Source organism: Anabrus simplex, chromosome 9, assembly GCF_040414725.1.
Source record: "Anabrus simplex isolate iqAnaSimp1 chromosome 9, ASM4041472v1, whole genome shotgun sequence".
NCBI lineage: Eukaryota > Metazoa > Arthropoda > Insecta > Orthoptera > Tettigoniidae > Anabrus > Anabrus simplex.
In genome coordinates, this window is record NC_090273.1 from 114509060 (window position 1) to 114533563 (window position 24504).

The 24504-nt window shown below is 37.5% G+C and overlaps 1 protein-coding gene across 5 annotated transcripts in view; it reads right to left on the reverse strand.

The window, feature by feature from the left end:
• Positions 1-3602: 3602 nt before the first annotated feature.
• emb (exportin-1 emb) overlaps positions 3603-24504 on the reverse strand; it is a 376112-nt gene continuing 355210 nt past the window's right edge. For all 5 annotated transcript variants that reach the window (XM_067153967.2, XM_067153969.2, XM_067153968.2 and 2 more), the window contains 4 exons: positions 23239-23364; positions 19293-19419; positions 11189-11439; positions 3603-6878 (listed from right to left, as the gene is read on the reverse strand). In XM_067153967.2, the coding sequence (XP_067010068.2) occupies positions 6732-6878; positions 11189-11439; positions 19293-19419; positions 23239-23364 (651 nt within the window). In that variant the 3' untranslated portion in view covers positions 3603-6731. The remainder of the gene's footprint in view (positions 6879-11188; positions 11440-19292; positions 19420-23238; positions 23365-24504) is intronic.

A 24504-nucleotide genomic window follows, 5' to 3' on the forward strand; every position in this document is an offset into this window, starting at 1 on the left:
CCAGAGGAGTGAGACAGGCTTCGGCAGCTGGCACAATTCCTATCCCCGCCGCTAGATGGGGGCTTAATTCATTCCATTCCTGACCCAGTCGAATGACCGGAAACAGGCTGTGGATTTTCATTCAATAACCCCAGTGTTAAAGATAATTGAGTAATTGAATTATGACACACGACTGTATGAAACATTCTCATACAATGAAGAAGCTAATATAATCTAAACTTGAGATAATGTAAATAATTCTTAATGGAAGTGTAAATAAGTTATTCACCACGTAGTTGATTGGAATTCTGATTTTATTTTGGAACTGAGGAAGCAGAAGGTTTATGTCAATTAGATTGTACATATCAGAGTAAGTCAGGAAAAGGTTCATCCTCATTTAATTTTCAATTTTAAAGCCACTGAAGGACTAATTTTTGGTTTGTTATCTTTTGCCTACGCAGATGAAGAATTAAAGCCGTTTTGTTTGTACAGTCAGATCATAATGTCAACACGATGAAAATGTTCATTTTGAAAGGCAGCAAGAATATTTTGCGATTCGTTTTCTTATGAGTGCTTATGGAATAAATGTCTAAGATTGTGTTGGAATTTGTTCTTGTGTATGGTCGCCAATCCTATCCCTTTTAAATGCCTCTAATACAAGGTCAGCCTGTGAACGAACGGTCCCCTTTGGGATCTCTCGTGCACTGGCTGAGCTAGACCAGGAAAAAGGGGACAATACACACTGCAGAAGAGATAACCACCTGGTAGAAACATACTTCAAAATGTTGTGTGGCTTTTCACCAAAGCTTTCCTGGTTTCAGCTTTTCAGCAAAAAGTAATAAATATCAATTAGGAACTGTTCAATATTGACATTTACAAGAGCACTGCACCTCTTTTGAGCAACTAAGTGCACAAGATGACAAGCACAGCCTTGCACACAAATATTAGGATTTTCCTTACAAATAACGGAGCTCACACCTTTGGAAACACGTCATAGTACGTGCATTATCACATGCAAAACCTACGCAGTTATCCCACGGAATCCCCCTTCTTCAGTTCGTCATTCGAAACACTGAACATTCCTTTGCCTGTATTGTCATTGGATTCCCGAATTGTAAGAATTATCGTTGAAATCTGTGTAGATTACTTATTGAAAAGCGTCATAATTATGGGTAGAGCTTTTTGTCATTCATATCATTACTGCCGTCTGTTGCCAGGGCAAAGGGCTGGGACTTCATTAACTCCGTTACCTTTCCCTAAACTGTAGAAGCCAAAGTTTTAACTAGTGCTCTCGTTTTTGTTCTCGCACAACTGTACTTCAAAGCTATTTTCCAATCGGGAAACATTTTCTTGAACAAACGTCCCGCATGGTCACTGCAGGCTAAAGGCAAGTTGTGTTCAACAAGAAAAGTCGTAAACAACAACTCCGCGTTTGTTACCGAGCTTTCATCTTCCAAGGATTTAGCAAAAATCGTTAAATTCTTGTTTGTGTCCCTCAGCTTATCTATATCTGTATGAATTTTACTAGCCACGTGTTTATGACAGTCATCTCGTCCACCATGTACAACTGAAAAATCGCGACTACACACTACAAAACACGTGTGAAGGAGATTTTGAGGAACGCAGTAAACAGGGCCATTCTTTCAAATACTCCTCCCTAAATTTTTGAACTATTTTTGGTTTCTTACTAGTGTCACTAGTCACGGTAACGTCACTACACGTATTTTCCTGCACAAGAAATCGCTTCATTATTTCAAACATTTTGCATTTCGCAACACACGTTTAGCATATAAACTTGGCAACCAAAATTGCAATAAATACTTATTCAACAGTCACACACAGTACGCACAATTAAACGTAGTTTGTCACCTCTTTGCCGCCAAAACAAAGACAACAACCCCGCAAGATATACCACTTCACAGGTGGTTGATTTTCTGGTACTGGAAGCGCACACTGCGTAGGCACGTGATAACTTGAAACATTCTTAAACGAGGGACAGGAAAGGGCAGGGGTATAAATGATTACTGAGATATCTGAAAAGAATATTCTGAGAATTCAAGCTACAATGGCATTCCTTGTGTATCCGTCTGAACACTTCATACACTTACATTTAAAAATCAACAACAACAAAAATTGTAATTTGTGGTGGCATTCATAAAGGTGTAATTATGATGGTTAATTCGTAATTATTACGACTGATTTGTAATAGTTGGCATCTCTGTTATCCTCTTTCATTTTGAATTTCCCTTTTAGAGAACAACAGTCAACGGGTTTTACTGATCGACTCAAACATAACTTCTGAATGTCGACGAGAGAGCTCGCAAGTGGTCATAGGGAGAAAAATATACTGTTCGATGATCAATGACATTCTGTGGCAAATGTTTGTTTTCTTATTCAAATAGCACCACCTAACTTAACTTGAACATACTATTATCATTAAAACATATTCCAAGCACCAGTAGAGAACTGATAACATCTCACTATAAATTTACATGGGAACAGCCTCTCCGAAAATTAATCAGATGCGAGAAAATATTAAATAACCTCTGAAATCAGTGATGCGCTCTGCTATATCTTGAGGTGTAACGCGTTCTTACCTGATTTCAGTGTAGAGTATTAAAATTAAGCGATCGTTTACTAAGCCTTTGCATCTAACAAGTTAATAACTGCTATCGACCACGTTATTTACATAATTACGAGAACATGTGGTCCTCTTTCATTTATGATTTTCTTTATGGAACGGCAGTTGACGATGGGCATTACTAATAGACTTTAATATCGCCATTGAATGTCGATGAGAGAACTCACAAGTGCACAGTGAGAAAACGATACAGAAGGTCGCATTTTGTGGCAAATGCTTCAGCTTTCTTATTCAAACAGCGTCAGCTAACCTAACTTAACCACGTATGTACCATGAAAACATATATCAAGCGCCAGTAGACAAGTGATAACCTTCGCTATAAATTTACATAATAGCCTTTCCGAAATTTAACCCGACACGAGAAAATATAAACTGACCTCTGAAATCAATTATTCTCTCTGCCATATCTTGAGGTGCATCCCATTCTTACTTAACTGCAGTACTTAGCATTAACATTATGCGATCATTTACTTCAGCCTTTTTTTAATGAGTTAACAACTGCTATTGGACAAGTTATTTATGCACTTATTATAAAAACATGTTCTCCTATTTCATTTCCATTTTTCTTTACGGAACAGCAGTCGACGGGTATTACTAATCGACTCCGACATCGCCTTCGAATGTCGACGAGAGCTTGCTAGTGGACATAGCAAGGAAACGATACTGAAGATAATCGATCGCATGCAATATAATGGCTGGGTGCATAAATATTGGTAAAATCACTCGTAATAACGGATGCATCAGTGAAAAGGCTCTCGCTGTAACGAAAGGATGATCCACAGTTTATTATAGGGATTTTGAAGGGACATAAAAAAATTGACCTTACAAGGGGGTTCTCGTTGTATGTCGTACTCGCTATAGCGGACTTCTACTGTATTTCTATTTACCTCTTTGTTCTCACTTATGAAAAAAGAACCCATTCACAAAACAGGTTAATCAAGTGCAACAGGATAAATTGACAAAGGATAAAAATAATACAATATTCTTTGTAAAATATTTTTATTAACTTAATTCTCACAAACAGCATTCCTACACTGTAAAAGCAAGGCCCTAAGGGCAGGCAGCTGAACTAACTCTTTCCTTCTTAGAACAGAAGCCAAGAGAGTTCTCTGGCTGTATCGTGTACCCTTTGGCCTCCATGCATACCGTTATCATGCTAAACCTTCAGCTGCACACACATCTATATGCATTGTTAGTCACCAACACGAAACCAACTATCATGGCAGGGGGAGAGGGGGAGACTAATCAGTCAGCAGCCATATTAAAGAGGATACCACCAGATAGAGAGAAATGCTTGCTTCCTTCACTTATAAATACAAAAAACTTTTAAGGAGAAAAATTGCTGAGGTAAAAATTCTTTTTATTTAGCCGTACATATACGTATGTGTATGAAGTGGGGGAATGAAAGAAAGGAAGAACTGGTTTAAACCATTTCTACAAAGCCATTAGTAATGCAGTGTAGTTTTCTTCCTTACAATTTGGTTTTTCAGTTAATCAACACTGACAAGGTTTTTGTAGCAATCACTGGATATGAATGTAATAGTCTTTTAAATATTAGGGGAGAAGGGGGAAAGATGTTAAGTTCCTTAAAAATACATTTTAAAATTCGTACTTCCTTTGTTTTTTTTTTTAACATAAAATGATACAAGTGATTCCAGCAATACACATCACACACATTCTTTCTTTCTTTCTTTCTTTCTTCCTCTCTCTCTCTCCAAACAGAGTTTAACATTACATCATCGTTTCTCCCCATATGCTGGGAACTGTAACATACCTCTAGCCCCCTCCGCCCCCAAAAAATTCATTCAAATAACTACAAATAGCTTAACAGTGTTGACAGGGGTACAAAGATTGCAAAATGTATGCCCATTTCAGAAGGGGAAGAAAATAATTCTGTTTGCATGGAAGTTGTATACCTTAGGAGATTTTTCAAACATGTCTGTAAGTCCCATACATAATAATAGATAGCAAAAACAAAGTGGAGTTCACAAACACACTTTTTCTTTTCCCAGTGCTGCCATAACAAATATTTAACACTATTTTACAGTACAGTTCATTTTTCTCATTTCAGGGGGGGGGGGAGTTGCTAATTGTTTCTCCTTTCTTACAAGTTCACTTCAAATACTGCTTCATGTAACAATGACTACAGCATTTTGTTTAAAGCTTGAAAGAAAAAAAATCATCAAAATAACATATCAGTTTTCTTCAACCACTGTGCATTATGGATGGAAACATGTAATAAAAATGGGGAGGGATAAACAGAAAAGAAAGGCTTGATCAAACATGCAACAGTGTTTCAAGATATACTGTATTCTTATTCAGTAGATACAGCATTTTTTTCTTTAAAAAATTGATAAAGGTATCCCAAACAAAAGACCAGCTCATTTTGCAAAGGAAGGAGAAGAAAACACAAAAACACAGATAATGAAATGCATTATTTAAAAAAAAAAAAAAAAAAAAAAAAAATCGGCAGAAATGCAACGTTCTCATCCACTACTCTCAATCAAGCAAGAAACGTAGACACTATTCGTCTTAAATATATATGTTCTTTCTGTCCTCTCTAGAATATAAGTTTCTTTAAGGGAACTATGGACTCATACCAAAATCAAACACACATCCAGAATACTATAATTACAAGGTTTACAAAACAGTCATATCATCATCTTACACACTCACACATACATACATTACATACATAACTTTCAGCATGCAAGCCGGATTCCTTTCTCTTTTTTTTTTTTTCTTCTTTTCTTTTCAATTTTTAACACTTCACTGTTTATTTCTCTACTCTGCCTGTTGAAACACACATTCCGTCCGTTCACTCCTCGCCCAACAGTCGCTCTTTCGCACGCGTCGTAAACACCAACACTGCTCCTCACAGAGGGCACTAAACAGCCAGAACAGGAGACAACATGACATAAAAAGTTCCGTTACTCGTTCACTCGTCCTTTCCTCTTTCATTCCCGTGGCACCTCCGTCCGCACAGCATTGTTGTACAAAAGTCGGATTTCAGGTACCAGAACCAGTTGTTGGCTAGATTTCAGCAGTAGATTTTTAACTTTCACTACTACACAACACAGATTCATAACCTGATGTAGTGATGGTAGTAATTCTATCGGTTTTTTCTTTAGAAAAATGAAAATTACATGGCGGACACATCCTGTATCAACGTGAATTCACCACCTCCTAATTCAGAAACAGGTACAAGATATCTACAGGGAACTACGTAACAAGGAACAAATTCGAGTTAAGTACGTCTCAAGTTAATAACAGCAGATAACAGCTCGCCAAGAACTATCAGTAGCTAAAAGCATACATCGCAAGTTCCATTCATTCAGAGTGGTTGTACGAAGATAATGATATCCACTAAATGTCACTTAAGGGGAGATAAGACTTGTATTTAATGGTCACCACAAGATTACTGAATTTGTAGCTTTTTAAGATTTCCTTTTTCCTTTCAGTACTAGTGTGTTCTATATTAATCCCAGGCAATATTTAATAGGCAATCTGGATTTTATCAGCATCAATTCATAATCATCTTATTGAAGTTAACACTGTAATGAAAAGAAGGCATCTTTTATATTCCCTAAGTGAAGTTGATATTGACAGTTAAACAAATTCATTACAAGAAAGTGGTGAATTCACTTTACACAGAGGAGTTGCAACCTCCTATCTACGTTCTCAGAAAATCGGAACAACACAGAACTTCTTAACATTCTTACAGTCTATACAAACCACTATTTCCACTTGCTGCATTCAATTGGTCCTGTGACTTGTATTGGTCCAGCGAGAAAACATAAAAGCCAAGTTCCATCAGTATTTTCTTTTTGTAAAGCTGCTTCTCTCTTAATATTTTTTTTCCCCCTTCTTTCTGTACAGATGAGAGAACGAGAATGTAGAAGGTTCTTCCATTACAACTTCAAGAAGTCCTGATCCAAGTGTATGTATGACTTGTAAAGGAAAGGGAAACACGCCCTACTCCTTCAAAATGCCTTCCGATGAGAGAGATCACTTATAGCGTATAGCTATATTTGTATCACCTTTCCAGCAGTCATACCACTCACTGGTGAGACATTACAGCCTAAAGTAGACTAGCCACATGGTTAAAGACTCAATCCTGCATTTCCTCAGGCATTTCATGAGGATTAAGAATACCAGGAACAGACATCTGAATGCGCCGCTTCTCTTCCTGCGCTGCACGCAAAGCAGTTTCACGTTCATCAAGGAACAGATCTGAGTCATCCTCTCCAGTGTATTCCTGGAAAAATAAGTTTTACATCAGCTCATTTCTGCCACTCAGAATATTAATTATACTAGCCTACAGTCTTTAACCTAGAAATAAATGTAAATTAGGAAGACCTGCTCGTGGAAAGTATTTTAATTTTACAACTTCTTACAGTAACATAGATGTTGATTCCCACAGGGAATCTGAAATATTTGTTCCGAATGAGTAAATTTATAATACCAATATAAATGGTCCGTTATTGGACATTATAAATTTTCCAGCTAACTCATTCCTGTTTGCCAGCGTTTCGCCCCCGTGTGCTAGGCTAGGCTGGGACACGGGGGCGAAACGCTGGCAAACAGGAATGAGTTAGCTGGAAAATTTATAATGTCCAATAACGGACCATTTATATTGGTATTATAAATTTACTCATTCGGAACAAATATTTCAGATTCCCTGTGGGAATCAACATCTATGTCATCTGATGGCCAAGCAGGCATCAATTTTTGATAATGAGACAAAGTCTCTTAGTGCATTGGCACTGCCGGTGGCTCCAGTTAGCCTACGCAGTGGCCTCCACGGTATGCACTAGCTAGCGTATTGGTAAGTGTGCTAGGTACCAACTGACGAGCCCAGCCTAGCACACGGGGGCAAAACGCTGGCAAACAGGAATGAGTTTGCTGGAAAATTTATAATGTCCAATAACGGACCATTTATATTGGTTCTTACAGTAATTTGAATAAAAAAATCCTTTATGCCAGAACACACAAAACACTGGGGTGGGGATGTGGGAAAGTTCCTCTCTAAGACAGACCTCTTATGAGGTTTCTTGTGTGTAAAATATTAAGAGTTAATACAGCATTCCAGGCCCATTCACAGCACTCAAAAGATATGCTTTGCTCTTCCTTGAACTGAAGGATAAATGTGAAAATACTGCCTTCATCAAGAGATGGTAAAAAGCAGAACTAGTAAGTTATCATTCACTCAGGTACTCGTGCAACGCTAATGAACATCGTAATTTATGTCTTGACCAACTGAAATGAAATGCGTAGGTAAGTAAATGCGAGGTTTGATAAATTCTTAAATTCTTGTGTTTGAGATAGCAGATTGGATCCTGGACTACATATCTATGGGCAGATCGCAAAACCGGTATTTAAATGTTTTTAGGGGTAAATAACATCCAAGTATGGCTGCTGCATTGTGAAGACTTTATTTATCACGTAGAGATAGTCTAAACACTGTCAAGGACAATGCTTAACCTCAAATTTTACGAGCAAACTGCAAACTTGTGCAACATATAAATTGCATTGTTATGTTTAGATGATCTGGGAGAGAACAACTTGTGCAATGGCCTCCTGTAGGTCATCTGCTGCGAGATTACAGCAATTCATCATTTGAAATGCAGGAGGAAGTACAGTTTGAAGTATGATTTTGGTTTTCAAGGGGTATGTTGCATGATGTGGAACAATTTCTTGGGAACGAGACATGAGGAACTCCATTACCTATCAACCTACCTATGATTCTGAGCAACCATTACATTTAATACTATGAATTCAATCACTATTTACAGCTCTCCTTAATGTTTGCAGATTATACACTGCCTCAATATGTGTTAATCCAGTACACTGCGGAACATCATTATTTTATTACCTTTGGGGATAATTTCACTAGAATAATGGATCCTATCGATTACAACCATACCTCATACTCCACTGAAAATCACTAGTCCAGATAGATGCCTGCCTTGTCAATACTATAAAAAGTTATTTAATCTATTAAAAAAAAACTATACGTTTTGAGAACCTCACTTGTTCTCTTCATCGGCGGCCAAACATTCTACCAAATAATTTACAAACTTTATACCTAATCTCCTCATAATATACTCTAAATATTTAAAGTTAAAAACTTCATTATTGTTCCGTATTGAATAGAGAAATAAGATGTACAATACTGTATTATAGGTTAGGATCCACCTTTCAATACTCCATAATAAGATGGTAAAAAGTAGTTACAACCTGTTTAATGGGACCGGTTTCAACACATTTTAAGTGTCATCATCAGCCAATTTGCGAAGATCTTAAAACAACTAGCACATTGAATACAGGCAAAAAATTAACATTGTATCATAACGTAGCAATTCAGTAAATGTTCAAAACACAATAATCACAGTCAAGAGAGTAAACAGAACATCACTATCTTGCGCCGAAAACAAATATAGCTGAAGTTCATAAGCAGGTCAAATATTCGCTTATGTAAAGTCGTTGCTAGGCAGGTCTTGTAGGCATTTGTTTCTCCGGCCGAAGAGCAAAAGGTGACGTGAATGAAGTCCTAGGAAAACAGTGTAGGATTTAATTTCGTCAAATTTCAAAGTGGATATATAGGTTTTATAAAATAATTTAAAACGTTAAAAAAGAATAAAGCCCTTGTCTTCCTTTAACCGATATCTTCATTTTTCGAAGTGTCGGTTCTTTTTCTTTTTTCTTCGAATTAGTATTATATTAAGGATTGTTGCCCAATTGTATTTCCTCTAATAACAATAACCACCACCACCACCACCACCACCACCACCACCACCACCACCCTCTAATTAACGTCCCCCCCCCCTTTCTCTATTTATCATTTCTTTATCAATTACTACGGCAAGTTGTTTCGAGTTGAACCTCGTATTTCTTTCATTATTTCTTCCTATTTTTTAAATATATTTTTTATTTGGCTTTATTCTTTTTTAACGTTTTAAATTATTTTATAAAACCTATATATCCACTTTGAAATTTGACGAAATTAAATCCTACACTGTTTTCCTAGGACTTCATTCACGTCACCTTTTGCTCTTCGGCCGGAGAAACAAATGCCTACAAGACCTGCCTAGCAACGACTTTACATAAGCGAATATTTGACCTGCTTATGAACTTCAGCTATATTTGTTTTCGGCGCAAGATAGTGATGTTCTGTTTACTCTCTTGACTGTGATTATTGTGTTTTGAACATTTACTGAATTGCTACGTTATGATACAATGTTAATTTTTTGCCTGTATTCAATGTGCTAGTTGTTTTAAGATCTTCGCAAATTGGCTGATGATGACACTTAAAATGTGTTGAAACCGGTCCCATTAAACAGGTTGTAACTACTTTTTACCATCTTATTATGGAGTATTGAAAGGTGGATCCTAACCTATAATATTGTACATCTTATACTCTAAATAAGTTATAATCAAAATACAAGAAATATCATCTACATAAAATATTTAAAATTACATCACTCTAAATAAGTTATAATTAAAACACAAGACTTTTCAACTAAATAAAATATTTTACATAAAAACAAACATTTACATAAAATAAGCATCTCTTTCTTCATAAAATTCTAGTAATGTCATCAAAAACGAAGTGTGCAGTCACAATTTAAAATTTTTATTTCAGCTTATTCGGCTTGAAACTTCCTCCAAATGGCTGATCTCTTTCTGGTCGGTTGTGGTTTAGCTTTCTGAACATGATGTGGCCACTTGTATACATATCAAATTGTGAATACATGCGGCTGACCTTGACTAGTAAGAATGGCACTGAAAGTAACACGTACTTGCCTCATATAGGAATAAAATAATAACCCTAGCTATCGAAAACATTCATGTACACAAACCCTGGATCACAATTTAGCTTGTGATTTGATACCTTTCCAAAAACATGCAAGCCAGTTTTAATAACTCATTCCTCTGCTCTATAAACCCAAAAAAAAAAACAGAATTAGATCCAAAGAGAGATAAAGACTAAAAGTAAATATACGAAATATACGAATTGCTCAATAAAATGCAAAAATGGCAAATCATACCAAACATAATAAGTGAGTCAACTTCATGCGGTGAATTTAAATAATAGAGTTCGAAAGCATGTTTTGAGATCACACTTTTATTGATACAAATCAATATGAATGGCAGCTTGAGATTGGTTGAATGTCGGTTTCTTAACACACCCACTAGACAGCACCGAGACCCCAGGTTGGAAGTCATGGTATTCAGAGCAAGCATGTTCACAAACATTTCACAATGTTCACACGTGCTATCTGGGATATGAATCATGACTGGTACTAATTATGATGAATGAATAACGATTTTTTAAAAAAAAGCATAAAACAAAGGTAGAAAGTTTAATTTTTGAAGTTACTTGGTGCATTGTTCAAATCTCTCCTAACACTTAGCAAGTACTCAATACAAGAGAGTGAATCTTAATATGCAGACTTCACAATCACTAAGGAACATATTTTGGGGATGTTAGGTTGTGTATAATTATACCTCCAAAATCTCAAAAGACTAAAAATTACTATCATTTCACACGTAAAAAGCACTTACCCTAATTTGCACTAAGAAATCTCGTAAATGTTCCTTGAAGGCTGGTATATCCTGATCAAGGTTGAATAGACCTTGAACGGTGATTTTGATCTGATTGTCTGTAAGGTGTGGGAATGCTGCCCGCAGCAGGCTTGCCACAAACTCCTGCACAAACACTGTGTTGTCACTTGTTGGGCCAAGAGCAACGGTAATACGTCCCATTTCTACCAGGGAGAACATGTAGGCCAAAATTGTGGCATGCATTGTCAAGCCTGCAAACAAAAATAGATCACATTTGAGGAGTTCTGTAATTTATCACTTTTTTTTATAACAAAAACCAAGCACAAAGAGTGAACAGCAACATATCGAGCTCTATTTGATTTTCTATCCTCTTCTTTCTTCCTTTTATTCTTTTAAAATATCAAAAATGCCAACCTTCAGAAGTGATTGCCCACATATGGCATGGTCTGCTGTTGATAAGACAAGGGTATAATCATCAAGGGTTATAAATTTCATGTTATTGGTCCATATTAAACTGAGATTTATATAAATTATAAACATAAAATTTTTCCACCTATTCAATACATAGTTTTATTTACACTGCGTGTATTTACATTACATAGGTTGCATGGGACTAGTTTCAATCCTACTTGGGGTCATCGTCAGCCGTATTTAAACAATACACAATAATTGATAAATTCCTAAAACAAGTTTTTAATGAGCAGTAAGAACAGTAAGAAACAAATGTTCAATTAACACTATGATGTGTGGTTGAATTAGGCGAAGTGGTATGGTGCTAAAAATGTTGCATATGAAAGTGAAATATTACGTGGGACAACAGGTGAGCAATATATAATACAGTGGAAGTCCGTTATAGCGAGAATTCATAACGGCAAAAAATTTACTCACTATAGCAGGTTGTCGCTATATCCGATTTTTGTATAAAAGTCGGAAAACCCTCCATATACATTAAAACCAGTATGAATCGGCCATCAGTTTGTTCAAATCTTGCGTTTCAGCGGATGATATCCACACTACGGTTTACTTGTTTGTTATTTTTCGGAAGCTGATACTCAGTGAAAATGTATGTTTAATTTCGTTCTGCAAAATTACAGTACCGTATTTCTCCGAATTCAACATAACCCTCACTTTTTCCTTCATAAAATTTAAATCAGGCTCAAACCATATGAATGCCTTTGTTGTACAGTACGCATTTTTAGACGCCAGACATTGGCTTTCGTTATGCCTTTTTTTGGCGGCTGCACAATTAGTCTTTATTTCTGCGGGTTTAATGGCCATTAACTTAAAATTGGTATCATAATACCAAAGAGAAGCCGTTTAAAACTTGCCGGCAATAAGGGACCTACTCTATGCGTCTCTACAATACAACTATCCATCAGGAAAATTTCTTGCCCTCTATAAAACTGCTGCTTTTACTCAGCGTCAGATATAACCGGCTACCGCTACACGCATGTCTCGCTTGCTGGGTTGGCCAACTTCAGCGGCTAGCAATTTACAGGCCTAATAGCGGACGTTGAAGGCCAACGAAAGAGTTTATTGCACCGCGGTGTGGCCATTCTGCCCTTGCATTTTTCGTGCACATACCTCACAATTTCATCTTCGACTTCTTTAAAGCGTCCTTGTTGTGCACCACTGAATGCATTTTTTGTATAGTACGCATTTTTCAGCTTCACGATAAAGCCAAAAATTGGCATTAGTTAGTCCTATGCCGTATTGCTTGCGGCTGCAAAGTTATTCTACACTTTCAAGTGTTTACTAAACATTAACTTAAAATCGACATCATATCGACAAGAACCCATTGAAAATTTCCCGGGAATACCTCTTCCACGTACCTTACTATCCATCACGAAAATATTCCTGCTGTCTATAAACTTAATTTTACTAAGCATCAGGTATAGTAGACACGTTATAACTCTGCACTAAGTAGCCGTGGCCTTCCTAAGAATTCGAAGGCTCGCATGTTTTGATATCATTCGGTAGATTTGAGAAACATTTTTGTAGAGGCTAATAGAACGTCATTCTCTCTTCACTATATCCTGAGATCCAGTGATGTTATCCACAGGCACTGTACAACCGGTTGCCGCGGCCAGCGATATATAAAAAAGAGGCGGTCGTTTATTGTCAACGAGTTTGGTGTGTATGCGCATGTGTGGGGATGAAAAGAAGCAGCAGCCTGGTTACTGGTACCATGGTAGTTGCCAATGGTATCCATTAACTTACTGTTAGGCCGCAAATACAAGACAACCCTTGATTTTTCGTATGAAATTCTGAGAAAAAACGTCGTCTTGGATTTGGAGAAATAACGGTATCACTCCACAGGCTTCTGTGGCAAACATTTCAGTTCTCTTCTTCAAACGGCGTCGCCTAACCTAACCGTAGTACAGATGTACAGTAGAAGTCCGCTATAGCGAGTACGGCATATAACGAGAACTCCGATATAGCGATGACTTTTTTCTGTCCCTTCAAAATTCCTATATTAAACTGTGTATCGTCCTTCGGTTACAGCGAGAACCCTATCACTGGCGTATCCGTTATTACAAGCGATTAAGCGCGCGCGATTTTTTCCGTTACCGATATTTATGCACCCCAGCGATGATATTGCATGCAATCGATTACCTTCGGCATCGTTTCCTGGCTATGTGCACTAGCGATTTCTCTTGTCGGAGTCGATTAGTAATACCCGTCGACAGCTGTTCCGTAAAGAAAATTTGAAATGAAGAGAACATATTTTCGTAATAAATGAGTACATAACGTGTCCAATAATGGTTGTTAACTCGTTAAAAATTAAGGCCAACTAAACGACCACTTTATTTTGAGGCTAAATACTGCAATTAAGAAAGAATGGGATTCACCTTGAGATATAGCAAGAGTGCTTAATTGATTTCAGAGTTTAGTTTATATTTTGTCGCGTCTGGTTAAATTACAGAAAGGCTATTATAAAAATTATTAGCGAGAAAATTATAATTTCTCTACTGGCCCTTGAAGTGTGTTTTCATCATACGTATAGTATGGTTAAGTTAGGATATGTGACGCTGTTTGTGTAAGAAAACTGAAACGTTTGCAACAAAATGCGATCGATCATCTTCGGTACGGTATAGTTTTCTCACTTTGTGCATTTGCGAGCTCTCTCGTTGACATTCAAAGACGATGTTGGAGTTGATTAGTAATACCCATCGACTGCTGTTCTCTAAAGAAAATTCGAAATGAAAGAGGATAACATGTTTTCATAATAAATGCGTAAATAATATGGCCGATAGCAGTTGTTAACTCATTAAAAATAAAGACTGGAGTAAACGATATCTTAGTTTTAATGTTATACACAGAAATTAAGTAAGAATGTGATACACCTCAAGATATGGCAGAGTACATCACTGATTTCAGAGGATATTTCATATCTTTTCGCTGTAACGGTTCAAATCCCGTTACAAGGCGATATCTGTATTTTTATTATTATTTCATTTGTGATATTATTATTATTATTTTATCTGTGAGATTACTATTATTGTATTATAATTATTATTCAATTGCCGACTTAGATGGTTTGGGCACATAAAGCGAATGAGCGACGAAAGAATGCCAAAAAAGGTGATGGAAATGCAAATCCAAGGAAGGAGAGGCCGTGGGCAACCACGATTGAGATGGAAGGATACCATCCAACGCAGCATTATAGAAAGAAACCTGGACTGGGACACAGTGTTGGAGGAGGAGTGGTGGAAAGACCGAAGAAAGTGGAGAGGAACCATATTTGCCCCTACCCGGCTACAGCTGGATAAAGGGAAATGATGATGATGATGATGAATTATTATTCAATTCAAATTCTGCAATGCTTGTCGCTTGCGTGATTGTAGTTAAATGTATGTATATACATGTGGGTGTAGATTAACACTAAAGACATGAACAGTAAAAGTTGCTGTATATCAGGTGTGGATATGACATTGCTACATTGTGCAATACTGCTGGCGATACTGCCAAGTCATTGCTATGTCATCGCCACGTCATCGTGCTTATTTAGTGGTGAGCTCAGGTTCTTGGAGTTACCTACTGGATGCTGCGGGCGATTTCGCCATAGGGTTTAACATTTGTCGTGAGGTGGGAGTAGATCATAGTTATTTCTGGAGATTACGTAGGTGTATCAACCAGTCTATATAAGGTGGCTGCATATTGTAGCGTCAGTCATTAGTTAAACGGAAGCTGAACAGTGAAGAAGTCATAGGGATGCAGAGGCCTCAGTCGGTGAGTCAACGAGAGTGAACGAGATGGAGAAGATTCAATGAGCCATTAGTCATTGGTCATTCAGAGAGTGAGGCCACAGTTGGTTGGTCACTTAGTTGAAGATATGGACGGAAAGGCTTACCATGGAGTCATAGAAGGATACACTTGCAATGAAGTCATACAGTACACACTTACGAAGAAGTCATATGATATGGAGAAGAAGCAGTTATATGGATACATCACCAAACTAGGCGTGACACATCTACAGTAAACACCAGATCAAAGGAATATGTCGTAATTACACTCAAAGTGTCGAAGGTACAGTCAAGTGAACCAGTGAGGAATATATTTAGTGTAAAATTGTTAAATGTCCGATCAAGAAGAATTCAAATTCATGCCTAGTTTCTTTCAGTTGCGATGTCATAACTTAATATTATCTGTTTTATCGCAACAAGACTTACTATTTTTCTATATAATTTAAAGAATATAGTTTGTTCTATCAAGTGAATTCATAGTATTATTTCAATGACAGAATTAGATAACGTCACATTTAATGGGGAAACCGAATGCCAATCTCCTTTTCCCAGAACTTATATGGTATGTTGTCAAAAGTAAGCTTATTACCCCACACCCTAGAGATAGTCAAGATTCTCATTCTATTATTGCTGCACTGAGTGGCAGCTGGCGCCCTTCAAATAACGTATGTGTAAGTAAGCAGGTAAGAACTAAGTGCGAGTACAAGGTCTGACGATTGAGTATTTTATTTAATGAATATTAATTTTCATATTTTTCAATTTAAATGCAGTTTTATATTTTTGAAGTCAGTAAAGGACAAGGAACTACTACATCGCATCTAGTTACGGCTATTTACATGTAAATTTTTCGCGAGGAGGTTATTTCTCTACATGCGTTTCAAATATGTTTTCATGATAGGCTACATATACATTTAGGTTAGGTAAGGTAAGGGTATATTCTGCCCGAAGGCAGGTCCGAACCTCCGCAGAGGTATGCCTGAGCCGGAGTTTACGTACGGGTGACGCTGTTTGAAGAAGAAAGCTGAGGTGTTTGCCACAGAAATCTCTGGAGTGATACCGTATTTCTCCAAATCCAAGACTTTTTTTCCCCTCAGAATCTTAGGCGAAAACTCAAGGGATGTTGCATTTGCAGCCAAACAAGTTAATGGATACCACTGGCAAGTACCGCGGTAATCACGCTGCTTCTTTTCACACGTGCACAGAACTCGTTGACAATAAACGACCGCCTCTTCACTACACATCGTTACCGGTTGTACAGTGTACGGTGCCTGTGTGTTTCTCAATTCTGCAGAATGGCATCAAAACATACGACCCTTCGAATTCTTAGAAATGCTATGGCTACTCAGTGGCAGAGTCGTAACGCGTCTATTGTACTTGACGCTTAGTAAAATTAAGGTTTATAGACAGCAGGAATATTTTCGTGATGGATAGTCGTATTGTAAAGATACATGGAAAAGGTATTGCTGGCAAATTTTCAATGGGTTTTAGTCAATATTATGATGACAATTTTAAGTTAATATTTATTAAACACTCGAAAATGTAGAATAATTGTGCAGCCGCAAGAAAATACTGTACAAAAAAAATGTATCCGGTGGTTCGCAACAAAGACGCTTTAAAGTTGAAGATGAAATTGTGAGGTATGTGCATGAAAAATGCAAGGGCGGAACAGCCATACCGTTGCACAATAAACTCGTTCATTTACTTTCAACGTTCGCGATTAGGCCTATGCATCAATAGCCGCTGAATTTGGCCGAACCCGACAAGCGAGATGTGTGTGTAGCGGTAGCCGGTTATATCTGATGCTGTGTGCAAGTAACAGTTTTATAGACAGCAAGAATAATTTCCTGATGGATCATTGTATTGTAGAGACGCATGGAATAGGTATTGCCGGCATAATTTTCAACTAGTTCTCTTCGGTATTATGATGCCAATGTTAAGTTAATGGTCCTTAAACCCGCGGAAATAAAGAATAATTGTGCAGCCGCAAAAAATAAAAAACACTGCGTGACTAAAGTCAATGTTCAGCGTCTAAAAATGCGTAGGCCTACTGTACAACAAGGCATTCATATGATTTTACAAACTTCTTTTTTGAGCCCAATTTAAATTTTTTGAAGGAAAAAGTGGGGTTCATCTTGGATTTGGAGAAATACGGTACTATATTCTTTTCAGAACGAAATTAAACATACACTTTCACGTAATATCGGATTACGAAAAATAACAAACAAGTAAGCCGTAGTGTGGACATCATCTGCGGAAACGCAAGTTATGAACAAAATGATTGCTGTTTCATACCAATTTTAAAGTACATGAAGGGTTTTCCGACTTTTATACAAAAATCGGATATAACGACACTGTATACTGATAGCAAAATTTGAATGAGTTTATGAGCATTTCACACAAAAATGTTGGGTATTTTTCAACTGAGAACAGAATGTAAAAATTCAGTCCAATCAAGTTACAAATAACATGAAAGTTAAACCTGATAGTTGTCATCGTCCAACACTTGTTAAGTTTCTCTACGGGGTTGGGTATGAAGCGAGATAAATCTTCATAGATTCACAAGTAAGTATATTTTATTTTCCACCTTGTCAATACATTATTTGCTTAAGGTACATGTTTCGTATATTATTAACATCTTCAGCCACATAACACTGTTTAGATGAAAAATTCATATTGACAAAGTATCAATGCTTTGAAACAAAGTGACCTTAAAAACAGCATAAGAAGATTAAATGACAACATTAAAAACAATTACACTTTCTCCCGCACCCTTCAGCCCCACCTTAAGCCCTCTTCCTAAGCCATATTTCATTTCAATACAAGAACTTACTGATTTCCATGATTATAATTATTAAACACCCCATTTATACTTTATTCTTTGTTAAAAACCTCTTATTATGTATATTCCTTGTATTATTAACTATTACCATAACATCTCATTTCACTTGTTATTCTTTAAAATAATATTGTCTTAGGATTTCGCCACAAATGATCTTTGCTCCAATACGGCCGATGATGACCCCTAGATGGGTCGAAACTAGTACCGTATAATTTTGTAATTTTGTGAATATATTGTATTGAAAAGGTGGAAACATTTAAGTTATTATTATTATTACTTATATATATAAATTCTTTTTACAATTGAAAGCGGTTGTCAAGGAAACCCTTGTACAACAGTCCATAGAGAATATGTGCTGATGAATGTTCTTTTCTGTTCATGTTATAAAGATTTTAAAAAAAATTTAAGCCAATTTATAAATTATAAATTATACATTTTTTAGTAATTGTCGAAATGAAGAAATCTAGGTTTCATAATGTGGCTCCTATTATCTATATGGACCATGAAGCTGATTTTGTGCAATAAATCTTCGTAGTTTTATGACCCGATGCCCTTCCTGACATCAAGCTCATCAGAAGAGTTACTGTGATAAAATTAAGTTGGGAGACCTACAGAAGTGGCGCTCAAACAGATAGTCGGAAAACTGCACTCATTTATTTCTGTGAAACTGTGCCCAAAAAGTTGTAAAAATGTATGAAACTGAACTCACGGCTGCTGTGGACATCGAGAACAAGAAGTAGACTGTCATGACATCTGTTGAAAAAATGAGGAAATTACGGGAAAAAATATGAACTTGTCGAATATTCAACGGTGCCACTACAGCAGAGACCAAAGTGTCAAATATTCAACAGTTACCAATTCTAGGGTTAAGCTGTGGTCATCAATACTGACATTAGCAATACATCCTTCACATTACATGAAGGAGGGGAAAAAAAAAAAAAAAAAAAAAAAAAAAAAAATCTTTATACTAAACTCCTTTATGTACGAAAATGAAATAAATAATTTGAAGTGCACCTACCTGCTGTATGTGAGGTATCTGTAACCACAGAGAATATGTGTTGCAAAATGTCTGTGAAGTAAGTCTGGTAAAAACTCTGGGCTGCTTGATCATGAGCCTCCACATTCTGCAGCAACTGGTACAGGATCTACAAGAGTATATTTTACAAATGTATGTAACAATATGGAAAAGGAATATGCATCAGATATTTACTAGGCTATCCTAATGCCAGAAATAACAAATGAAATTCCACTCTGTTAAAATGGACCTACAATTCTACAACGCAGGTCAGAATATTCTATAGTACATGGGTTCCAAACCTGGGGGTAATTACCCCTGCAGGGGTAATAATGCTGGTAATTTTTGGTATATAGACAACAGAATGACAGATCGGCGCCACATGGCTTGCGCTCTCTAGCGCTTCATGTACACTAATAAAAAACGTGGCGATGTGCAAGTAGGTAAGTAGTCTCTCACTGTGTTCTATCCCCTTCTAGCAGCTGCCGCCACCGTGCCCACTTTCTCACATGCAAAGGAGAGAGAGAAGAGGGCACACGGAGGAAGACTAGGACGACTCAGTTTAAGTTTACTTGATCACTAACGCGCGTTATATTTGTTTTGCACTGTACTCAGTATTAAGCTGTGCAAGTGTACATACTCTTCTACAAGATCCTATGCCCCATTCTAAAATATATATATGTATTATTTGTAGGTAAGTACCAACAATATTAATTTTCACTACTTTTAATGTTTTTTTTTTTTTTTTCAGTATTTTTATCAGTAAACCAATTATTTCGTGTCATGAGGAGTTATCTTCATGCAACATAGTGAATGATAAAATAAAAGTCATTAGCCAGTAGTAAGCAGTTTATGTATTTTTCTATTGTCTGTTCATTTCGCAACAGTGTTTGACGATTGTTTTAGGTGACATGGCTTCTACATCAGAGGGTGTTACAGACATTAACGTCTTCCAGCAAAAGGAAAGGAGGTGTAATTGAGTGATCAAATCTTGGTGTTAATGATTGGGAAGGTGCTAGTCTGGTTGAAAGTACACATTGCACACCATTGTCACTGCTGGCAACAGAGTGCAAACTGCGACTGTGTCCAGGTAAGTTTGTAGCAGCACTCTTCACTGAAGATATCGGAATGGACTATGGTAAACCACCCCTAGTCGCTCCGCCAGCCTCAGCTACCCAGTCTTTAGAGTACGGACAGAATCCTCTCATAGTCCTGTTTTGTCTAGGTCTCAGGTGAGATTTCTGTAGAAAGACTAAGGTGACTGCATTGACGGGTATCAATTGATGCAATTCTGGCATAACTACTGCAATTCCACTGCAACAGTGCCATGGTGTGGATGAGGAGTGCAACAAAATTAGAAATACTTGGTTTTCTTTCGGGTAGCTACTACCGTTTTCCGCTGTCATTGTCTTTCTTGTTGTCGTCGCCATCCACAATGAGTCGTTAGGTCTCTACGTTCTCCTCAGAAGAGGGAGACATTGAGGCTGAGCAATCTGCAGATGGTGAGCTCACTGACTGGAAACCATGCGCCTTCTTGTGGAAGAAATGAGTTTCTCAAAGGGATTGAGCCACCAGAGGGCACTGAGGCCTTTTGCTCTTGCTTACCATTTCCATACTCTTGAGAGATCTGGCAGATGGTTTACTGGATTTCTTTGGTATGCAGTGACCCCTGATCATGTTGGAGAGGGATTCTTCTCCAACTTTTTAGGGGAGCATTGAGGTTTTCCTTCCTCCTCCTCCTTTGTTCTGTGTACCGGTCTTTCCATTCCTGGTTGGAGACGTCTCCCAGCCCCACCCTGGTAGGGGAGGAATTCTCAGCCGAATGTCCCAGCCAATATCTGTAATAATGCACTAGATGGGTTTGCCAGAAGTATAAACACTGCCTTGGAACCTTACCTATTCTTCACAGCAATAGATTGTTGTTGGTTACTAATCGATGTTTATGATCTTGAAGTACCTGCTGCAGGTACGAAGCTTTGTGGTGAGATTTGTACTTGTGAGACCTTTTCAGTGGAGATGGACAACTCCAGAACAGTCATAGATTTGAACATCCTCAGGGAATCTGGATAGGAGTGTTTATCCAGTATTTTGATCTCCTGGATCTTTTTTTTTCCTCCCTAAAAGTGGGAGTTATTGTATATTGGAGCATGCACACCAGAGCAGTTGACAGACACAGGCGGTGGTGTACACTTAACACTAGCATGTTCACATTTTTCACATACCCCACAGGTTGATGAACCTTGTATATGCAAGGTGGTGTGGCCAAATTTCTAGCAGTTACAACACCTCAATGGAGCCGGAATGTAAGGTCAGACAGTCGGAGGGCAATGACTGGACATAGAAAGTCAAGATGAAAGCACCCGTATTGAGCAGCTTATCACAAGACACCTTTAATTTTCTTAAGTCGGTAATGCCCCAATGTGCAAGTTTCCATACCCTGGCATTAACGGAAGCCTTAATAAAATCCTCGTGGAATACAACGCCTTTGCAGGAGTTCAGGGATTTGTGTTTCTCAATCTTTACTGCCACATAATCATCTTAGAAGCAAGTAACCATTGCTCTGCTGTTGTCTTGATTTGTGCCTAATAAATGGCTTCTGATAAGTTCACTTGCATACACCCCAGCATCCCACTCTGAAGAGCCTAGTGTCAGACCTAAGACGAAATGCTGGTCAATAGAGCAAACGCCTGAAAAAAGCCATACATCTAAACTCCCACAGTAGCCGTGCATCACCTCGTCACAACATGAAACTGGTGATTGGAGTAGGAAGAAACCTTGATACACTGGGCGAGTTGGCCATGCGGTTAAGGGGCGCGCAGCTGTGAGCTTGCATCCAGGAGATGGTGGGTTCGAGCCCCACTGTTGGCAACCCTGAAGATGGTTTTCTGTGGTTTCCTATTTTCACACCAGGCAAATGCTGGAGCTGTACCCTAAGGCCATGGCCGATTCCTTCCCACTCCTAGGCCTTTCTTATCCCATCGTCGCCATAAGACCTATCTGTGTTGGTGCGACATAAAGCAACTTGTAAACCTTCATACAACCTTAACACCAGAGGTAAAGAGACTGGCTAGACAGTTTTAGAGATGAAATTCAGGGAGGTAAGGATTTAAAAAAACGTGATTAGAAAGAACACAAAATCTCTCAAGCAACTCAGGGGACACATTGTTAGTCTGGCTCTACTCCAAGGCCAATCCAGCATGGGTAACCCCACGATGGCACAGCTTTCAACATCAATGAGCAAACAAGCCCCCACACAGACATGAAGGTTCTAGTGTCCCTAAAGGGGCGTGGTTATTAACAGCATGAGAGAGAAGATTAGTGGTGCGGCCTCTCGACAAGTGAACCCAGTTCAAGAAATTAGTTTCATTTTTGGTCTGATGATAATTAGAACAGAAGGAGCACCTTTTCAATACTATCAATATTCAGAAAAGAATATATTTATAAAATTATTTAAATTTTCAGTACATGTTTTGTCTCAATGTGAGGGACATCCTCTACGCGGTGCTTAAACGAGCAAACTTATGACACCTCAAAACAAGTGCTAAATATATGACTGGACATCTAATTGGACCTGGCTGAATAAAGCATTCCTACTGAAGTCTTACCAAATCACAATCAGATCGAAGACTTACAGTCAGAAGGATTTCCTTGTTTTATGTTGTACAGTAAGCCTAAATAATTTCATTAAAAATAATTCTAGAGGTTTAATGAGTAGCTACTAATCAATTTTATATGTACCCATACATACTGCACATGAATAAATTTAGTTTCATTTCTATACTATCAATCACATGTGGACGATGCCTGCTTAATCAGCATAGAGTAGAATTTGTGATCTACATACAAAACTGAATAATACACAGAAACTCTTCAAATAACTTCAAGATGGTTCAAATTAATAAGTTGCAATGGAAAAAAGGATTACCATAATATTCAATACTCCTCTTACCTGCAAGCCAGTGTCAGCAACATTTCTCATGGTATGTTTAAATGCCCAAATGATGGAGTCCAGAACTAATTTGAATTGAGCAGGAGGGATGCTTAAGAATGCTGGGAAGCAGTGGTTGTTAACAGCCTGGAAATCACAGTAAATATAATAATCACTTGGCCCATGTCAAATTTGTATTGTGTATACATACATACTGAACAACTGGTACATACTGTACAACTGCTATGAAAATTTCTGAATAGTCTAGGTTAGAAAAACATCGTAACAATCTTGTACATTATCGGCAACAACAACAACAACAACGATGATGATGATGATGATGATGATGATGATAATAATAATAATAATAATAATAATAATAATAATAATAATAATACACTGACTAGTAAAAAACTGTAACACATGGACTTTTGGGGGGGAAATGCAAATTTAAAATACTAAAATACTTGAAATGCAATTTATCTTAACATTTTTCGTAGGTATCATTCATTATTACACCTTTGTTGAGGTGCAATGTGTTATCATGGAGGATTGTTTTGTGTGTAGTATGCGAGTTGTAGGAATGCTGAAGACAGCAAAGAACACAGTCCTCGAGCCAAGGGAATTAACTGCTTAACCTTCGAAATCACTCGACCAAAAAAGAACTGCACACAGCTCAGCCAATGCAAGAAAATCTTATTGAGAGACTTGACTCCACACATGATCATGGGGTTTAGGTCGAAGGCTTCATGGTAGCCAGTCTGGAAATTTCTGTCTCCTGTAGGAATATTGATATGTGCCAAGCAGCACAAGGATGGGCGTTGACATTCATTAAAACAAAGTCTTCACTGATCTAGGGAGCAAAAGGGATGACATATTCAATCCAATATTATTCTTAACTAGCTGAAACACATTAGAACACGACCGTCAATGGGTTTGAAGGATTTCCGTAAATAAGACATTCTTTGTACAATTACTTTTTGGCAGTGCTGCAACTTTATAACCTTCCTAATACCAAGATTAAGAACAGACACAGATTTTTCCATTTTCTACTCACAAAATTAAAATACCATCAACTTAATACAGACAAAATCATGCTCATGATGTGAAATACTTTCACAGTCATTATAAGACCTAAGTCACCCTGAACAAATCATTAAATCAGTTTTCTGTAAAGAGCATCTATATATATAGTTTTGTCTGTACACTGCTCAGAATTTTAAAAGGAGGGTATTTCTGTATCAGTCATGTCCACAGTAACAAGGAAACACACTATTTAATTTTCCG